Source organism: Chiloscyllium plagiosum, chromosome 7 (assembly GCF_004010195.1).
Source record: "Chiloscyllium plagiosum isolate BGI_BamShark_2017 chromosome 7, ASM401019v2, whole genome shotgun sequence".
NCBI lineage: Eukaryota > Metazoa > Chordata > Chondrichthyes > Orectolobiformes > Hemiscylliidae > Chiloscyllium > Chiloscyllium plagiosum.
In genome coordinates this window covers 50361269-50378681 of record NC_057716.1, presented here as the reverse complement: position 1 = coordinate 50378681, position 17413 = coordinate 50361269, and the positions used below count along the sequence as shown (strand labels likewise).

Sequence of the window (17413 nt, the reverse complement as noted above, 5' to 3'; positions counted from 1 at the left end):
AGATGTGGTGAAACTTGAAAGGGTTCAGAAAAGATTTACAAGGATGTTGCCAGGGTTGGAGGATTTGAGCTATAGGGAGAAGATGAACAGGCTGGGACTGTTTTCCCTGGAGCGTCGGAGACTGAGGGGTGACCTTATAGAGGATTACAAAATTATGAGGGGCATGGATAGGATAAATCGACAAAGTCTTTTCCCTGGGGTGGGGAGTCCAGAACTAGAAGGCATAGTTTAGGGTGAGAGGGGAAAGATATGAAGGAGACTTAAGGGGCAACTTTTCCACGTGTGTGGAATAAGCTGCCAGAGGAAGTGGTAGAGGCTGGTACAATTGCAACATTTAAAAGGCATTTGGGTGGGTGTATGAATAGGAAGGGTTTGGAGGAATATGGGCCTGGTGCTGTGAGGTGAGACTAGATTGGGTTGGGATATCTGGTCGGCATGGACGGGTTGGACTGAAGGGTCTGTTTCCATGCTGTACATCTCTATGACTCTATGTGCAGGTAGGTAGATTGACCATGCTAAATTGTCCATAGTGTCCAGGGATGTGCTAGCTAGGTGGATTAGCTATGGGAAATGCAGGGTTATAGGGTGGGTGTGGGTGGGATGCTTTTTGGAGGGTGAGTGTGGACTCGATGGGCCAAATAGCCTGCTTCCACTCTGTAGAGAATCTATAAATCCTCTTCATGGCTCATCACACTTCCAATTTTTGCTTCATCCTGAAAGTTTGAAATTTCATGATCTAGGACATTACATTTCAAAGAATGAAACACCACCATATGCCTTCTTGCAGACTGAAAAGCCAATCATTCAGACAATCCTGCTTCCTGTGTTCAGCCAACCTCATATCTATGCTGCCATTGTCCATTTTATTCCATTATCTTTGATGTTATTGACAAGCCTGTTTTGTTGCATTTTCTCAGACACTTTTAGAAGTCCATGTACACCACAGTAAGTCATTAACCTCATCAAAGATGATGGCAAGAGTTAAGTTGATGAGTATATGTAATGAATTGGATTTCACCATTTTATTTCCATTAGGAATGTCAGATATATACATGAAAGATAAAGATTTCACACAGGCCAAAAGAACAGTGCTGTGTAGCCAATTTGAGAATCTTGATATAGTTAACTGCATTCCCTGCCTTTAAAACATATTTGTATAAATTGAGAGCAGCACAGTGGCTCAGTGGTTAGCACTGCCACCTCACAGCATCAGGGACCTGGCTTCCATTCCAGCCATTGGTGACTGTAAAATTTGCACGTTCTCCCCGCGTCCGCATGGATTTACTCCAGATGATCCGGTTTCCTCCTACAGTCCAAAAATGTGCAGGCTAGATAGATTGGCTATGCCAGACTGCACCATAGTGTTGAGTGATATGCAGACTAGGTGGATTAGCCATTGGGAAATGTAAGGTTACAGGGGCAGAATGGGGAGGAGAGTCTGGGTGGGATGCTCTTTGGAGGGTCTGTGTGGACTCGATGGGGTCAATGGTCTGCTTCGACAATGTAGCGATTCTTTGAAAAAGTTCCTGAAGGTTTTTTCTTGCTGAATATTCCATTAGAAGCTAAGTTGAGATTGCATTCCCTGTTCACTACATAAATATGAGTAACTTGAACAGTTTTTGATATAAGAACATTTTGATCGTTGAACATTTTACATCTCTGAATTGAATTATGCATTTTTCTTTAAAGTACTTGTTCGCATGGCAAAGCATTTTCTATTAAATTCGGCTGCCCAGGCAAATTGGAGGAACAGCACCTTATCTTCTGCCTGGGCAGCCTACAGCCCAGAGGACTCAACATTGAGTTCTCCAATTTTAAATACCTCCCTTCCCATCCCCCAAATCCCTTTCCAGCCCCTCCTCCTCCCTTCTATTCCACTTACCGACTCTTCTTTCCAGCCACCAACCGGATTAATTCCTCCCATCCACCAACCAGGCTGTACCCTCTACTTGTGTTTACTTATCACTACCTCACCACTCCAACCCTCTCCCCAACGAAAACCCTCCTCCACCTCCCCTCATCCCCACCCCCAGTCCTGAAAAAGGGTTCTATCCGAAATGTTGACTTCTCCACCTCCTAATGCTGCCTGGCTTGCTGTGTTCTTCGACCCTCTTGCTTGTCCACTTCAGAAATGTGGAGCAGTCTTCTATTAAACTGCTTCCTAATAGTGCAGATCATTGACAGTAAAAATTAGCCACGGTCCCTTTTTACAGCACAATTACCATACTCTGCCAAGTGCTCCCTAACATGCTAAAATTCCTTGGAAAATTTTGAACAGTTTTCGAATGTGTTATTGAGTGAGTGTATTGGTGAAAGAATGGGTAGATGTGTACGTTTGTGAATTTGAGGGGTGGGTGAGGAAAGTGGATAAATGTGTAAGGTAGCAACTGGGTAAGATGGCAGAAGAAAGAGAAATTGGACCAGGCCATTGAACCAGGAAGGATTGTCAGGTTTGTGGCCAGTCTGATTAGGTGACTAGCAATAATTGAGTAAGGCTGGGGTCAATTGGGTGATGGGACCTGGTCAGATTGGGTCAGGATAGATTTTGGAGTCAGGGTGGGTGAGAAAAATGAGTGTTCGATAGTGGGGACTCGGTAAAGCAGGTGATCAGAGAGGTGAGTGGAGGTCAGAGGGATTGTTGGTGGTGGAGGAAGGTGTCAGGTGTACTATTATAAGAAACTACACTTTCAATTTTCTGTCTAACATTTCCTGGGTAACTACCCACATAGGTAAACGGGAACTGTCCAAAGTTTTCAACTCAATTCAGAGCAGGAATCTTTTGCAGACAATCCCAAGCAGCAGAAGAATAATCCTTTGAAGTTCAAACTTCCTGGGGACTTCCCATGGAGGCAGTGTGTCTGGACTTCAACAAATTGGAGAATGGAAGTATGGACCATAATTTTTGGTTTCTGCTTCTAACTTTGCTGTTCCTTAACTATCGATTCCATCTCTCTCCAAGGCAAAAGTCTAAGTTTAAGCCAGTCTGTTCACAACCTCAATGTTATACTTGATTCTGAAGTGAGTTTCTAATCTCATATTTGTACCATCCCAAAGACCATCTATTTTCATTTCCATAATATTGCTCAGTCACTCCATCCGAGTTGAATGCTCTTTGTTACCTCTAGACTTGAATATTTCAATACATATCTGGCTTGTCTCCCATAAACCTGCAGTCGTCCTCCATAAACCTGCAGTCATCCAAATCACTGCTGCTCATATCTTAATTTGCAGTATGTCCTGTTCCCCTATCATCCTGTGGCTGTTATAATTGTTGATGTACTGTATATTGATCATGACTATGATTACATATTGATTTCAAATTCTCAGCCTTTATTTCAAATCCCTCCACGGATTTGTCACCTTCATCTTTGTATTCTCCTCCACTCCTGGTCCTCCAAGATATCTGTGCTCTTCTAATTCTGGCTTGTTGTGGATTCCTAATCATAATTGTTCCACCAATGGTGGCTGTGCTTTTAGTTGCCTAGATGCTATGCACTGGAGTTCCCCCTATCATTGATTGTCCTAACTCACTATCTTACACTCCTCTAAAACACCATTCTTAAAACCAACTCTTTTACCAAGTTCGTGGCCATCTGACCCAATATACCCTTATGTTGTTCTATTTCATATTTTGTTTTAGAATCATCCTGTGAAGCGCTTTGAGAATGTTTCATTACATTAACGGTGCTGTACAAGTTGTTGTTATTTCCACCACTCATTGTAGTGCCTCCAGATTTCATTACAGAATGGAATAACTCAATTTTAAAATAGCATCCCTTTGTTCCAGATTCCTCCAATAGTTCTCTTGTGCCTTACCTACCAAATACATTTTCTATTTTAAACATCTCAATTAGACCCTCCTCATTCTCTAAATTTAAGAGAATACTGACAAACTTATGTAAGCTGTTGTCGCCAGACAGGCCGCTCAATATGATTGACTTATGACAAAAAGAACAATAAATGAGGCATGCTGGGAAAGTGAAGCAAGCCTTGGCCAGAAGTGCTGTGCTCAAAGACATTGAAATGAACAAGCTGCAGAATCCAGACAGTATACAATTGATTCAACAGCTGCAGAAAAAACAACACTCTCAAACGTGAATTGAATGGAATTGACATGAGTGCCATCCACAGGACAAATGGAAACATCAGGTTGTTTACCAGACAAGGGGGCGCCTCACACCTTTTAATGAAAAGGCCTACCAGACCTACATGCCTCCAACACCTCTAGGAATGAACGCCCAAGGATCACCCTATCATCAACATGTCAATATCTGGTTGGGTCCAATCAATCAAGGTGATCAAGCCCTGATCATATCTATTGGTAGACATCGAAGACCCTCCCAAAAGGGCCCAAAAACTTCTAAGTATAAGAATTGCTGCAACACCACCCTCAACGGTGCTAAAACGAGACCAACTACCATGAAGCAAAAACACCCTTGGGACCACAAGAAGAAGATGATCAGGCGATCTTCACCATGTGAAGCAAGGTCAAGATCTAGTGTGGTGATATATGATCACCAGAGTTAAGTTAAAGCACAAGATAGTTGATTAGATTTATAGTATAAATTGTTAGTTTGAGGTGTACTTTGTTATTATAATATTAATTATGTTAAGGAAATAAATATTATTGTTTGTTACTACTGAATCGACTTGCAGTTGCTTTGCTGAATTTAAGAGTTAAAACATATTGTATGGCAGGTGCAACACAGTCCTCATAATTTACCCCTTTAACCCCTTTACCTTTGGATGAATCTGCACTGTACCCCTCCGAGCCAAACATGAACAATAATGAACTAGTACATTTTTAGATTAATTCGAAGATTCATTCATTTTATTTATCTGAATGGTACTTCAAGGCTTCAAATAATCAGTTGAGTAAATTATCACACTGCTGCTCCAAATTTAAGGAATACTATCAAAACCTTTTTTACCTTAGATCTCTGTCCTCTTCACCATGAGTATCCAGGTAGACAGATCCCCACAAGCAAAACCGGTGCCCACGAATTATGATAATTACAGAGGCGTTAATCAGAAGGAATATTCCAGTTCCTGCTCCACAGTTCTGGGAATGCTGATAAGTAATTTAAAAAAAAGAGAAATAATTTCTGCAAATATTTAATCCTAAATTAACAAAAATTACCAAAGGCAACAGGATTAATTTTCCCTTTAGATACAGTTATAAAGCTTAAAATAGCTGGTCTGCCAGTGCTATACAATTCACCCAATTTTCCTTTCATTGATTTTACCTGAACTATCAACTTTCCTGTTAATTCCAAAGTAAAAGTTAGTCCCAAAATCTGCTACAGTATTGTTAAGTTAGTTAATTGACCAAGCACAGTTAACATTACTATAAATGGATTCAATTGTGTACACGACACATCACTTTTATCATTCTTGTTGAACATGCTAGAAGTAGGAAAACATCCAGTTGTCAGAAAACCACCTTGCATACATGGAGAGATTTTTAATTGTATCAGGTGTGAAGACTCAAAATTTTATGTTGCTGCTTATATGACATATCATTTACATAGCACCTTTCATTACCACTGGACATCCCAAATAAGTAACATCTGAAGTGCAGTCATTGTTGTAATGGAATAAATGAAGCAACTAATTTTCACAAACATCCACAAATAGCAAGTTGCTAGCAAGTAGATTTTTTTTGTAATTTTTATTGCGAGAGAAATACAGGCCAAGATACTAAGAATAGCTCTCCCACTCTTTTTGAAATAGTGGCATGGTATTTTTTAATGTCCACCTAACACAGTAAATGGGATCTTGTTTTAACGTTTCATCTAAAAGATGAACAGTACTGAACCTCCTCATTTTTGTCCTGCAGTGTCAGCCCTGACAGATGTGCTCAAGCTCTTGAATGGACTTGAATGCATAAAACTTCTGAATTAGTGGTAGGCTTGTACCATCTGAGCCGTACCAGATGTCTGACAATATGAGTGAGTAACTTGAACTGTTAACAAAAAACATCAGAAAGGATGGGGAAAGAAAGAGACAGTAAGCCAGTCAGGATGAATTCATTTATCATCCAAATTAAGCCATAGGAAATAGCACATATTAATCATATACTATAGCCAGTTAAAGATGGAAATATAATGCAATATGTTTAACCAAGCAACTTTGATTACAAATGAAAAATAAGAATTTAGAATGCAATTTAAACAAGTTGTATTTATAAAGTACCTTTAATGCTGGAAGAAATGACAAAAATGTGTTATGAAGTTGAAGGTGTGTACTGTACCTTTAACAGAGAGTGAAGGCTGTTTTGGCAGTGTGAGTTTGCAGGCAACTGTCATGTGACTAACTACCAATCTCAGAGTGTATTGGAAAATTGAAAATATGTAACATTGGCTGTAAACTAGATACCTCAGTTGTTTTGACCACTATTTGAATTCAACCAGTTTAAATTATACCCCAGGATACTAAAACCCAATCAAATTTGAATTTTAGTGTTTTGACAACAACGAACCAATAAGATAATCCGATGCTTTGGTATAAACAAGCTAGCATTTTACGAGTTAGCCAGTGAGAGAGTAAACTGCCATCTAGCGAGAGAGACGGCTATTCAAAACACCCTATGTCAAAGGTACCTTTCTCACATGAAACATATTTGCAGCAAAAGACTGAAGATGACCCACAGGAAGACAGATGCTGATGATGACAGCTGCTGTCTGGTTTTGAAAAATAAATTGATGTAATTTTAATAGGAGCTTTTATTGGATCAGTGTATTGATATTGAGTTGGAGGTAGATCCACAGGATCCTTTAAGAGAAATGAGGCTTATAGTTGTAAATAGTTATTGTTTATTGTTCACTTTTAGAGTTAAAGAACAAAATTGATTTTATTTCTTTAAATAGTGGAATTTGGGGAGTTCTCTGTCACTTGTGCTTGAACGGATTACGAGGCAAGGTATGCTTTTCTACATTTTTGGTTTAATTAGCAGAACAGTTCACCGCCATACCATAACAAATGTATGTCAGGTCAAGAAAAATAATGGTAGAATGGAATGATCCAAAGCTTGGACACAGAGTCATGCTTTAAGGAGGAGTTTATAAAGACGTGAAGAACTATTAAATTTATTTTAAACTGGGGAGTTAATTGCATGTGTCTGACAAGGTTCAATTATTGCCCACTCTCTAAATGTTTTACAGAAGATAACATTTGGAGTTGATTTCCACTGTGGAAAACCACAAAATATTGTCCAATCTTATCAAAATCCATTGCATTTACTCACCAGGACACATTCACAATAGCTTTGTTGTTTACAGCATTGACCTTTGAGGCACACAAATGTACCACATACTAGACAAAGAGCTGGATCCTTAGGCACCTTTGAACAGTGAACACAGGCTTTACGATGATAGTACTGAAATATGGTATTATAATTTTCTGGTAGCTGAAGAAGACATGGTAAAGACCACTGTGGATCCTGAACGAGTAGATTCTGAAAATATAAAAAACATTTTTGAGTATCAAAATTTTGACACTGTTTACAATCAAAATAACTTTCATGGCAAAGCTTATCTGAGGGATCACTAAGAGCTATTTGAAATCTCCTTTAATTGATGTATGAACATGTTAAGGCCTAAAATAATAGATTTAGCTATCCTGATCATAGGCAAACCGTCAAGATTTTTTTTTGAAAACTCTCAATGTGGGGCACAGGATGTAAAGTTCCTATCCTCATAATGTAATTTGTTGAAAAGTCTTGCCATAAAGTTGTGTGTAATTCCCATGAACACATGCAGAGTTTAGAGTTATGTCAACCAGTATTCTATGCTCATTACTGAAGTGTATTCATCTTAAAATTTTCTGCTTTTGAAATCTACTTAGGATCAAAATCCAGGTATGGAATAAAGTGTGGACATCTTCTGCTGACTACAAATATTCATGGGGCTTCCAATATGGATCAGACTTCAGGCCTTCCATCAGAGACTTACCAGATATTCTCGTACAGCTGGATGTAGGAAGAGACACCCACAAATAGTCTGCCCACCATAGTTGATGAAGCTACTACAACATGATACTACAATTATTCTGTTGGCCCAATGAAATCCATAGTGTTTGTGAAATATACAGAACAACCAACACTCAGTCTTTAAGACCTATAAGTTTGCAGTAAAGCTTTCCTCACATGGCGACAAACCTTTGCAAGTTATACCAGTGCCACAAATGGGAGACTGATAAGTGCATAATATGACATTAAATGCAAACATCTGACCATGGATATAACTCAAAAGTAGGGTGACAGCAGATGACGATGCATAATATCCCAAATCTCCACCCACCAGCAGAATAAGAACATTTAAAGAGATCCAGATTTTCAAACTTCACAGCTTATGTTTACTGCTGAGTTTTTAAATGTTTACAGCAGTTTCTGTTAGTTCCCCAGAATATCTTTCTTCACAGTCAACAGTCGTACAAACTGACACTGAAGTTTTCTTTAGATTGTTGCTGTATGTACCCAGATAATCGACATATCGATCATAATGTAGAATCAAGGTCACAAATTGCTGATTCCTGCTCCATGTGCCAAAATACAAGCTGCCTTTCAATGAGATGCAACAACTGATTTTGGAAAATGAGGCACCAGAGGTGTCCAGTTTCTAGTCTGAATATTGCTACAATCATGGCTGCCGATTCTATTGTCTCCACTACATGCCCAATTAGATGTGGTTGCATCTTTTAGGTTTGTTATACTTACCTATCTTTTGTTGAATATTATGGGTACATTACAATAATTTCTTATGGGCATTATGAAACTGAAGTAAAGTTGGCAATATTTAGTTTACAAACTGGTTATATTAAAAACCATAAACATGAATAAACTACTCTATTTAATTTTACACTATGTTAAAGCATTTTTACAGGTACTTAAGGTTTGTTTTAGTGCAGCCAGTTCATTGTGTGCAATGGTTCAAAAGAGTGCGAAACATGATCTCATCCCTTGGGGCACACATATTAGAAAACATCTGAACTATCAAATGCTAATAATGTGTTTGTTTTTGTCTACAATAGATATGGTCAATACTGATATTAAGATATGAATCAAGAAACAGGGGTTGATGGGTTGGGGCTAGGAAGAGGAGTAGTAAAGTGAAAAATGGCAGAATGGTCCAAGGGAGAAGGGGATAAAGCAGACAGTGAAAGAAGTAAAGTAACTGAACTCTGAGAGGGAGGACAAAACTGGTGCCAACTGAGGAGAAAAGGAAGAGGACATGTATGAAGTTTGAAAGGAAGTTAGAAGGCAAAAAAGGGTGGAAACCAATCAGGGTGGTGAAGTGAACACAATATCCACCACATAACTGATACCATCCTCACAATCCAATATCCAGAAACCTCAAAATAATAAATCCATAATTGGCTGCAATGACTCCATGACCTTGCTACTGGCTACATGAGGAACCTTTAATCAGAGAATTATCACAGTATCCACATAGCGTGGAAGGGGGCCATTTGGCCCATCAAGTTTCATTGACCCTCCAAAGAATATCCCCACCCAGACCACCATATCCCTGTAACCATGCATTTCCCATGGTTAATCCATTTAGCCTACATATCCCTGAATACTATGGGCGATTTAACATGGCCAATCCACATAACCTGCACATCTTTGGACTTAACATTAGGACTCCATCAGTAGAATGGAAATTCCACCTCAGAGCTACAGAAGGCATTTTCAGGCTACTGACCTGTAACTAGGCATATGCCACTGCGATGGGGCCCTAATTATTCACAATATATATGAATGATTTGGATGAGAAAAGTGAATGTACTGGTGCCAAGTTTGCAGATAACACAAGTAAGGAAAATGACACAAAGAATCTACAAAGGAATATAAACAGGTTAAACGCACTTATGTGGGAAAATGTAAGGTTATGCACTTTGGCAGAAAGAAGAGTTGATTATTAGTTAGAACATAGAACAATACAGCACAGAACAGGACCTTTGGCCCTCGATGTTGCACCAACCTGTGAACTAATCTAAACTCATCCCCCTCCACTATTCCATCATCATCCCTTATCCAATGCTTATCCAATGATTGTTTAAATCTCCCGAATGTGGCTGAGTTAACTATATTGGCAGGCAGGGCATTCCACGCCCTTACCATTCTCTGCGTAAAGAACCTGGCTCTGACATCTGTCTTAAATCTATCACTCCTCAATTTGTAGTTTTACCCCCTTGTACAAACTGACATCATCCTAGGAAAAAGACTTTCACCATCTACCCTATCTAATCCTCTGATTATCTTGTATGTCTCTATCAAATCCCCTCCTGGCTGCCTTCTTTACAATGAGAACAGACCCAAGTCTCTCAGCCTTTCCTCATAAGACCTTCCCTCCAGTCCAGGCAATATCCTGGTAAATCTGCTCTGCACTTTTTCCAATGCTTCCACATCCTTCCTGTAATGGGGCAACCAGAACTGTACACAATATTCCAAGTGTGGCCACACTAATGTTTTATATAGTTGCAGCATGACATTATGGCTTCAGAACTGAATCCCTCCAACAATAAAACTTAACACACCGTATGCATTCTTAACAACACTATGAACCTGAGTGGCAACTTTCAGGGATCTATGTATATGGACTCAAAGATCCCTCTACACATCCACACTACCAAGATTCTTTCCATTGACCCAGTATTCTGCCTTTGTGTTATTCTTCCCAAAATGAGGAAAAGAGGAAATGAGAGTTAAATGAGGAAATATTGTGGAAACCTGCAGCAGATATTTGGGGGTCCTAATGCATGAATCACGAAAAGAAGAATGTTGACCTTTATTCCAAAGAGAATTAGTATAAAATAGGGCGATCTTGCTAATACTATGTAAGATACTGGTTAGAATACTGTGAACAGTTTTATTCCTCTTATTTATAGCATTGGAAGTAGTGCAGAGAAACTTCACTGGGCTGATACCAGCTATGGAGGGATGTCCTTATGAGTAGAGGTCGAGTAGCTTGGGCTTGTAGTCAATGGAATTTAAAAGAATGAGAGGTGGCCTTATTGAAAGAGCCTCAGATGACTTGACAGGGTAGATGCAGAAAAGTTGGACCAGACAGCATAATCTCCGAATAAGGTATTGCCCAGTTAAGACAGAGATGAGGAGGACTTGTATTTTAATTTCTCAGAGTGGTGAATTTGTGGAATTCTTTACCAGTGAGGGCTGTTGAGGTTGCATCGCTAAGTGTATTCACGGCTAAAATAGTCAGATTTTTAATCAGTCAGCGAATTAAGATAATGGAGAGAAAAAAAAGGAAAGTAATGACCTATTTCTACTCCTATGTCTTATGATCACCACTGGATGCACTGGCTGGTAATTCACTTGGTTCTTCAGCATAGGCTCCTTGAAAGAAAAGAGTAAGTGATGTGAAAGGAGGTGACAGAGAGGGGATTCTGAGGAAAGAACAGTAAATTAACTCTCAATAAGCCTTCTTTCCTGATATCAGATCCTTCAATGGGCCAGTGTGCTTACGGCGAGGAACCACTGCACCACTCCAAAGTAAGCCACGAGCAAATTAAAAAGCGGGGTTACTTGTTAGGTTTCCCATATGACGAGAATCTTGAACGCTGTTGCTTGAATATCTGAGACAGTAGAATGAGGCCCTTAAATGGACTTTAACTGCCTTCAATTAAAGGCGTCCCTTCATGCCTGGGGAGGCAGGTTTCTCAACTCTTTTTGCCCCAGTCCACATTTCCCTGTCTGATCAAATGCCACCCCCAGCCTTGAAACCTCTTTTCAGGGAGGGCATTAAATCCCATCTATCTCTATTGAGCAAGGGCAGATAAGAGTGGTTAATGTTTCTCAGAGTAAAAGAAAGATTGATAGGTCAGATAATATTTTTGGAATCGATAGTCTCACAAAAATGGATAAAATTTAACTTAATTCTGTAACTTCATTAAGAACAAATTACTTGTGACATTTATGTTTCAACAATTCAAAACTCATTAATATCTAATGATTTGCCAATCTTGTTCCCAAAAATATTATGTCCTAATATTTACACAGTATCAATTCTCTTTACATACTGAAACATTTTATAGGCATTTTCTTGAAGGAATGTATGTTCTTGCACAGGCATCACATTTTGTATTGATACAGCATCTGCTGCTGTTTTCGCTGTTAAGATCTTTCATTTACTTAAATGTCAGTTGTGTTAGACTTTTCAAATATCCCCCATCACATCAAGTGAAAGCCAAGCTAATCTACTTGGACTACTCAATCAAGACTGATTTTATTCACTGTCTACTGCAGCTCTTCCATCAATTGATTTGGAAGCTGATGTGACCAATACTCAAGTGACTTACTGCCTTATGAATGCTAAGACAATATACTTAGCTGTAAAGCAACTTAGTCTAATAGATCTAAAAGATCAATGTTTCAGGAGCATCTTATCTGAAAAAAATCTCTCAGATTCATTTTAATGTAAATTTTAGCAGAAAAATGAAATGTCTGAATCAAGCTGAAAATAACAAACCTGAATAATGATATTCATTCCTTTAACATTATATGAATAGTAATGTCAATTATTTCAGAACCAGACCTACACTGAAGAGGAGCTGTCCATACATTATTACTTGATTGCTTGAATTGAAGTTGAGATGGCCTTTATCTAAGTTGAGCATTTAAATAAAGACAATACAATTTAATATTTATGACTTTTCTGGCACTGGGAAGAGGGATACATATATATTATAAAACAGACACACAAATATATGTTTGAATAATCTAAATAAACACGAATCAACACTTTCATTTACAATGATTCTACATTTTATGTACCATTAGAATGGAAACAGCGTGCAAAGGTTAAACTCAAGTACCATGTATGCATGTCTCCACCCTCCTATTGTTTCTCTGTGTTATATTAGACCAAAAGTCTTCAGAACTGGAGACCAGCAATTAACCAATAAATGACATAAAATCAAAAAATGAAAGTAAATATTTATAAAAAATACTAAAAAGATTTGCTGTGAAAAGCCAAAGAGTTAATCTTACTGTAACTTGTTCTGAATGACTTTCTGCAGAAGTCGTTACTTCCAAACACCACTGAGATATAAGATCCAGAGCTGCTATCGGCCAGTCAAGGCAGGCAGAACTACAGAACTCATCATTTGACTGAAGACAGGGCAGCAGTAACCCAAGATAGCTGGCAAGCATCCCAAATTCTTCTGTTCGCTTGGAAATGAGGGAAAAAAGTAATTGGTACATAGACCATCTGTTGTATCAAATTGCTGAGGCAATAAACTATAAAATACATTAATCTGGCATCAGTCATTAAATGCATACACGACAATTTCCTGACAGGATGATTTCATGACAATGATGATGATGCACTACTAATGAAAAATGAGTAGATAAAGAGAATAATTGACGTTCCAATCATTCACAAAATATTTAGTTCGCAAAAACTTTTCAACAAATATGAATTGTGTATTTTATTTGTTACATTATTTTATTATAATAGTTGGAAAAGTAATGATAGTATAACTGAGGAAATATTTTGAAGATCACTGAAAAGGGGAAAAATTAGACACGCATGAAGTAATATACACCTATTTGAATGATTTACCCTGAGATAACTATTTGACGTAGAAATAGTTTTAATGCATCTCATGGCAATTTATTTAAAGCACCCTGTGGTTCAACTCAAGACAGAATTTCTTGGGTTATCAACTGTAAATAATTACTCAAATATTAATAGTTTGTGGTATCTGCTAACAGCTATGACACAAAATAAAAGCAAGTCAATCTTGCTAAACAGTTACCCATTAAGCACTTTCCTGTGGAAGTAATTTAAGGTCAGATGTTTAGATGATTGCTGTGAACCAGCATTTTCAGTTGCGCACCAATGCTGTACAGTGGCTCATAAATGAGATTCAAACTATACTGGAATGACATTATGCAATTTGCTCAAATTATGTAAAATAGCTTTCTGGTTATACCACAATTGTTCTAACATGACCAGGTACCAATGCAATTACATTCCTGGTGTTGAAAGGAAGCAAAGAAAAAAACAACAATTAACAATTTATGAAGATCTAATTCATGTCAACAGATTTTGCAGTACCTTTGATTTCCAGGACCAATCCAACCTGGCCAATTACTGCCCTATGATTTTACTCTCAATTGTCAGCAAAGTGATGGAAGGGATCGTCAGCAGTACGATTAAGCGGCACTTAAGTAGGACATGCTTACTGATGCTCAGATCGGATTCTGCCAAGGCCACACAGATCCTGACTTCATTGTAGGCTTGGCTCTAGCATAGACAAAGAGCTGATTTAAGAGCTGTGTTGAAAATGACTGCCCTTGGTCTCAAGGCAATATTTGTCTGAGTTTGGCATTAAGGAAGCCTAACAAATATGAAATCAATGATAATCAGTAGAAAAACTCTCCACTGGTTGGATTTATATATAACACAAATAAAGATTGTTGTGATTGAGAAGCAAGAGGTTTGCTACTGATTGTGCAATATTCTGCCCCATTCTTGACTCCTCAGGTTCTCACAGAATCATATGCAGTAAGAAATGGGCAATTCAGGCTTGGGCTGATTCTGATATTTGTGATATTATATATATATGCAATTGGATCAGCATTTATTGCCCATTCATAATTATCCACAAGAAGGTGGTGGTGAACAGATATCTTGAATGGCTGCAGTCCATTTTGTGTAGGTACACGCACAATACTGGTCGGGAGCAACTTTCAGGATTATTTAGTTAAGGCACTCCCTGGCGGGAACTCCCTGTGCTCTGTTAATTAATATTTACCCCATTATTAAGAATTTAGTAGAGTCATGGAGTCATAGAGATGTACTGCACGGAAACAGATCATTCTGTCCAACTCGTCCATGCTGATCAGATATCCTAAATTAACCTAGTGCTTTTTGCCAGCATTTGGCCATATCTCTCTAAACCCTAAATATTCTTCTAACTGTCCAAAAGCCTTTTAAACATTGTAATTGTACTGGCCTCCACCATGTCCTCTGACAGTTCATTCCATAGACGCACAATCTCTGCGTGAAAAAGTTACCCCTTAAGACCCTTTAAATTTTTCCTCTCTCACTTTAAATCTATGCTCTCTAGTTTTGGACTCACCCACTCCAGGGAAAAGGCTTGTCGATTTACCCTATCGATGTTCCTCATGATTTTATGAACTTTTATAAGGTCATGTCTCAGCCTCTGATGCTCCAGGGTAAACAGCCCCAGACTATTCAACCTCTCCCTGTAGCCCAAACCTTCCAACCCTGGCAACATCCTTCTTAATCTTTTCTGAACTCTTAAGTTTCACAATATCATTCCTATAGCAGGGAAACCAGGATTGAATGCAGCATTCCATTAGCGGCCTAACCAATATCCTGTACAGCTGCAACATGTCCTCCCAACTTCAATACTCAATGCACTGATCAATAAAGGCAAGCATACCGAATGTCTTCTTCGCTATCCTATCTACGTGGGTCTCCACTTTCGAGGAACTATGAATCTGCACTCCAAGGTCTCTTTGTTCAGCAACACTCACCAGGACCTTACCATTAAGCATACAAGTCATACCGTGATTTGCCTTTCCAAAATGCAGCACCTCACAGTTATCTAAATTAAACTCCATCTACCACTCCTCGGCCCAATGGCCAGTCTGATCAAGATCCCAGTATACTCTGAGGTAACCTTCTTCGCTGTCCACTACACCTCCAATTTTGGTGTCATCTGCAAACTTACTAACCATGCCTCCTATGTTCACATCCAAATCATTTATATAAATGATAAAAAGCAGTTGTCCCAGCACTGCTTATGGCACACCACTGATCACAGACCTTCAGTCTGTAAAGCAACCCTCACCACCATCCTCTGTCTTCTACCTTTGAGCCAGTTCTGTATCCAAATAGCAAGGTCTCCCTCTATTTCGTGTGACCTCACCTTGCTAAGCAGTCTCCCATGAGGAACCTTAACGAACGCTTAATTGAAATCCATATAGATCACGTCCATCGCTCTGCCCTCATCAAACTACTTTGTTACTTCTTCAAAAAACTCAATCAAGTTCATGAGACACGATTTCCCACACATAAAGCCATGTTCACTATCCCTAGTGTTACTTTTTTGATTGTGTAAACTTAGTTTTCTTGTTCAAATTTATGGGATCCCATTGCCTTATAACAAGGCCAATGTTCTGATGGCCAATGTTATTTTCTTAACAAATATTTGGAATCTCAAGCTTCATCCTAACTACAGAACTCCAATTTAGCAAATCTAACATCAGTGACAGGGAAACTATTGGAGAGAGTTCTGAAAGAAAGAATTAATCACTTGTGGAGGCCAGGTTTCATAAGGGAGGGATCAGAGAGACATTATGCCTAATAAATTTGAGGTGCCTCCAAGGTGCGTAGTTGAGGGTAGTTGATATTGTTATATGGATTTCAGCAAAACCGTTCACAAGATCCCACATGGAAGACTGATAAGGAAGGTTAAAGAACTAGGGATCCAGGGTAACCTGGCAAGATGGATCCAAAACTGGCTTATAATGGTAGGAGACTCCAATGGAAGTGTGTTTTTCAGAATGAAGACCGGTAACTAGTGGTGTTCCACAGGGATCAGTCTTAGGTCCTCTGTTATTTGTACTATATGTAAATGATATGGAGGAAAATGTGGGTGGTCTGATCAGTAAGCTTGCAGACAGCATGATGATTGGTGAAGTTGCGGACAGTGCCAAAGACTGTGAAAGAAACAACAGGATATAGGTAGCTTTTCACTTTGGAGGATCAAATTTAGGTGTGAAATATACTGTAAATGGCAGAACCCTTAGGAACATTAACATACAGGTGGATCTGGGCACGCAGGTCACAGCTCTCCAAGAGTGGCAACACAGGTGGCCAAGGTGATTAAAAAGGCATATGACATGCTTGCATTCATTGACCAAGACATGGAGTACAGAGTTGGCAAACTATGCTGCATCTATATAAACCCCTGTTCGGCCATATTTGGAGTAGTGTATGCAAGTTTGGTCGCAACACTACCAAAAGGATGTGGAAACTTTAGAGAGGGTGCAGAGAATGTTAACCAGGATGTTGCCTGGTCTTGATGGCATTGGCTTTAATGAAAAGTTCGAGGAGAAAGTGAGGGCTGCAGATGCTGGAGATCAGAGCTGAAAATGTGTTGCTGGAAAAGCGCAACAGGTCAGGCAGCATCCAAGGAACAGGAGAATCGACATTTCGGGCATAAGCCCTTCTTCAGGAATGAGGAAAGTGTGTCCAGCAGGCTAAGATAAAAGGTAGGGAGGAGGGACTTGGGGGAGGGGCTTTGGAAATGCGATAGGTGGAGGGAGGTCAAGGTGAGGGTGATAGGCCGGAGTGGGGTGGGGGCGGAGAGGTCAGGAAGATGATTGCAGGTTAGGAAGGCGGTGCTGAGTTCG

General features: G+C 39.2%; 1 protein-coding gene across 10 annotated transcripts in view; it reads right to left on the bottom strand.

Moving 5' to 3' along the window:
• Positions 1-17413, bottom strand: part of ubr3 (ubiquitin protein ligase E3 component n-recognin 3) — a 351638-nt gene that overhangs the window by 6456 nt on the left and 327769 nt on the right. For 9 of the 10 annotated variants that reach the window (XM_043693670.1, XM_043693671.1, XM_043693672.1 and 6 more), the window contains 3 exons: positions 13010-13189; positions 7247-7456; positions 4932-5071 (listed from right to left, as the gene is read on the bottom strand). In XM_043693670.1, coding sequence (XP_043549605.1) covers positions 4932-5071; positions 7247-7456; positions 13010-13189 — 530 coding nt within the window. Of the gene's footprint in view, positions 1-4931; positions 5072-7246; positions 7457-13009; positions 13190-14074; positions 14271-17413 lie in introns of those variants that run through there. The other variant, XM_043693679.1, reaches the window with a different exon arrangement.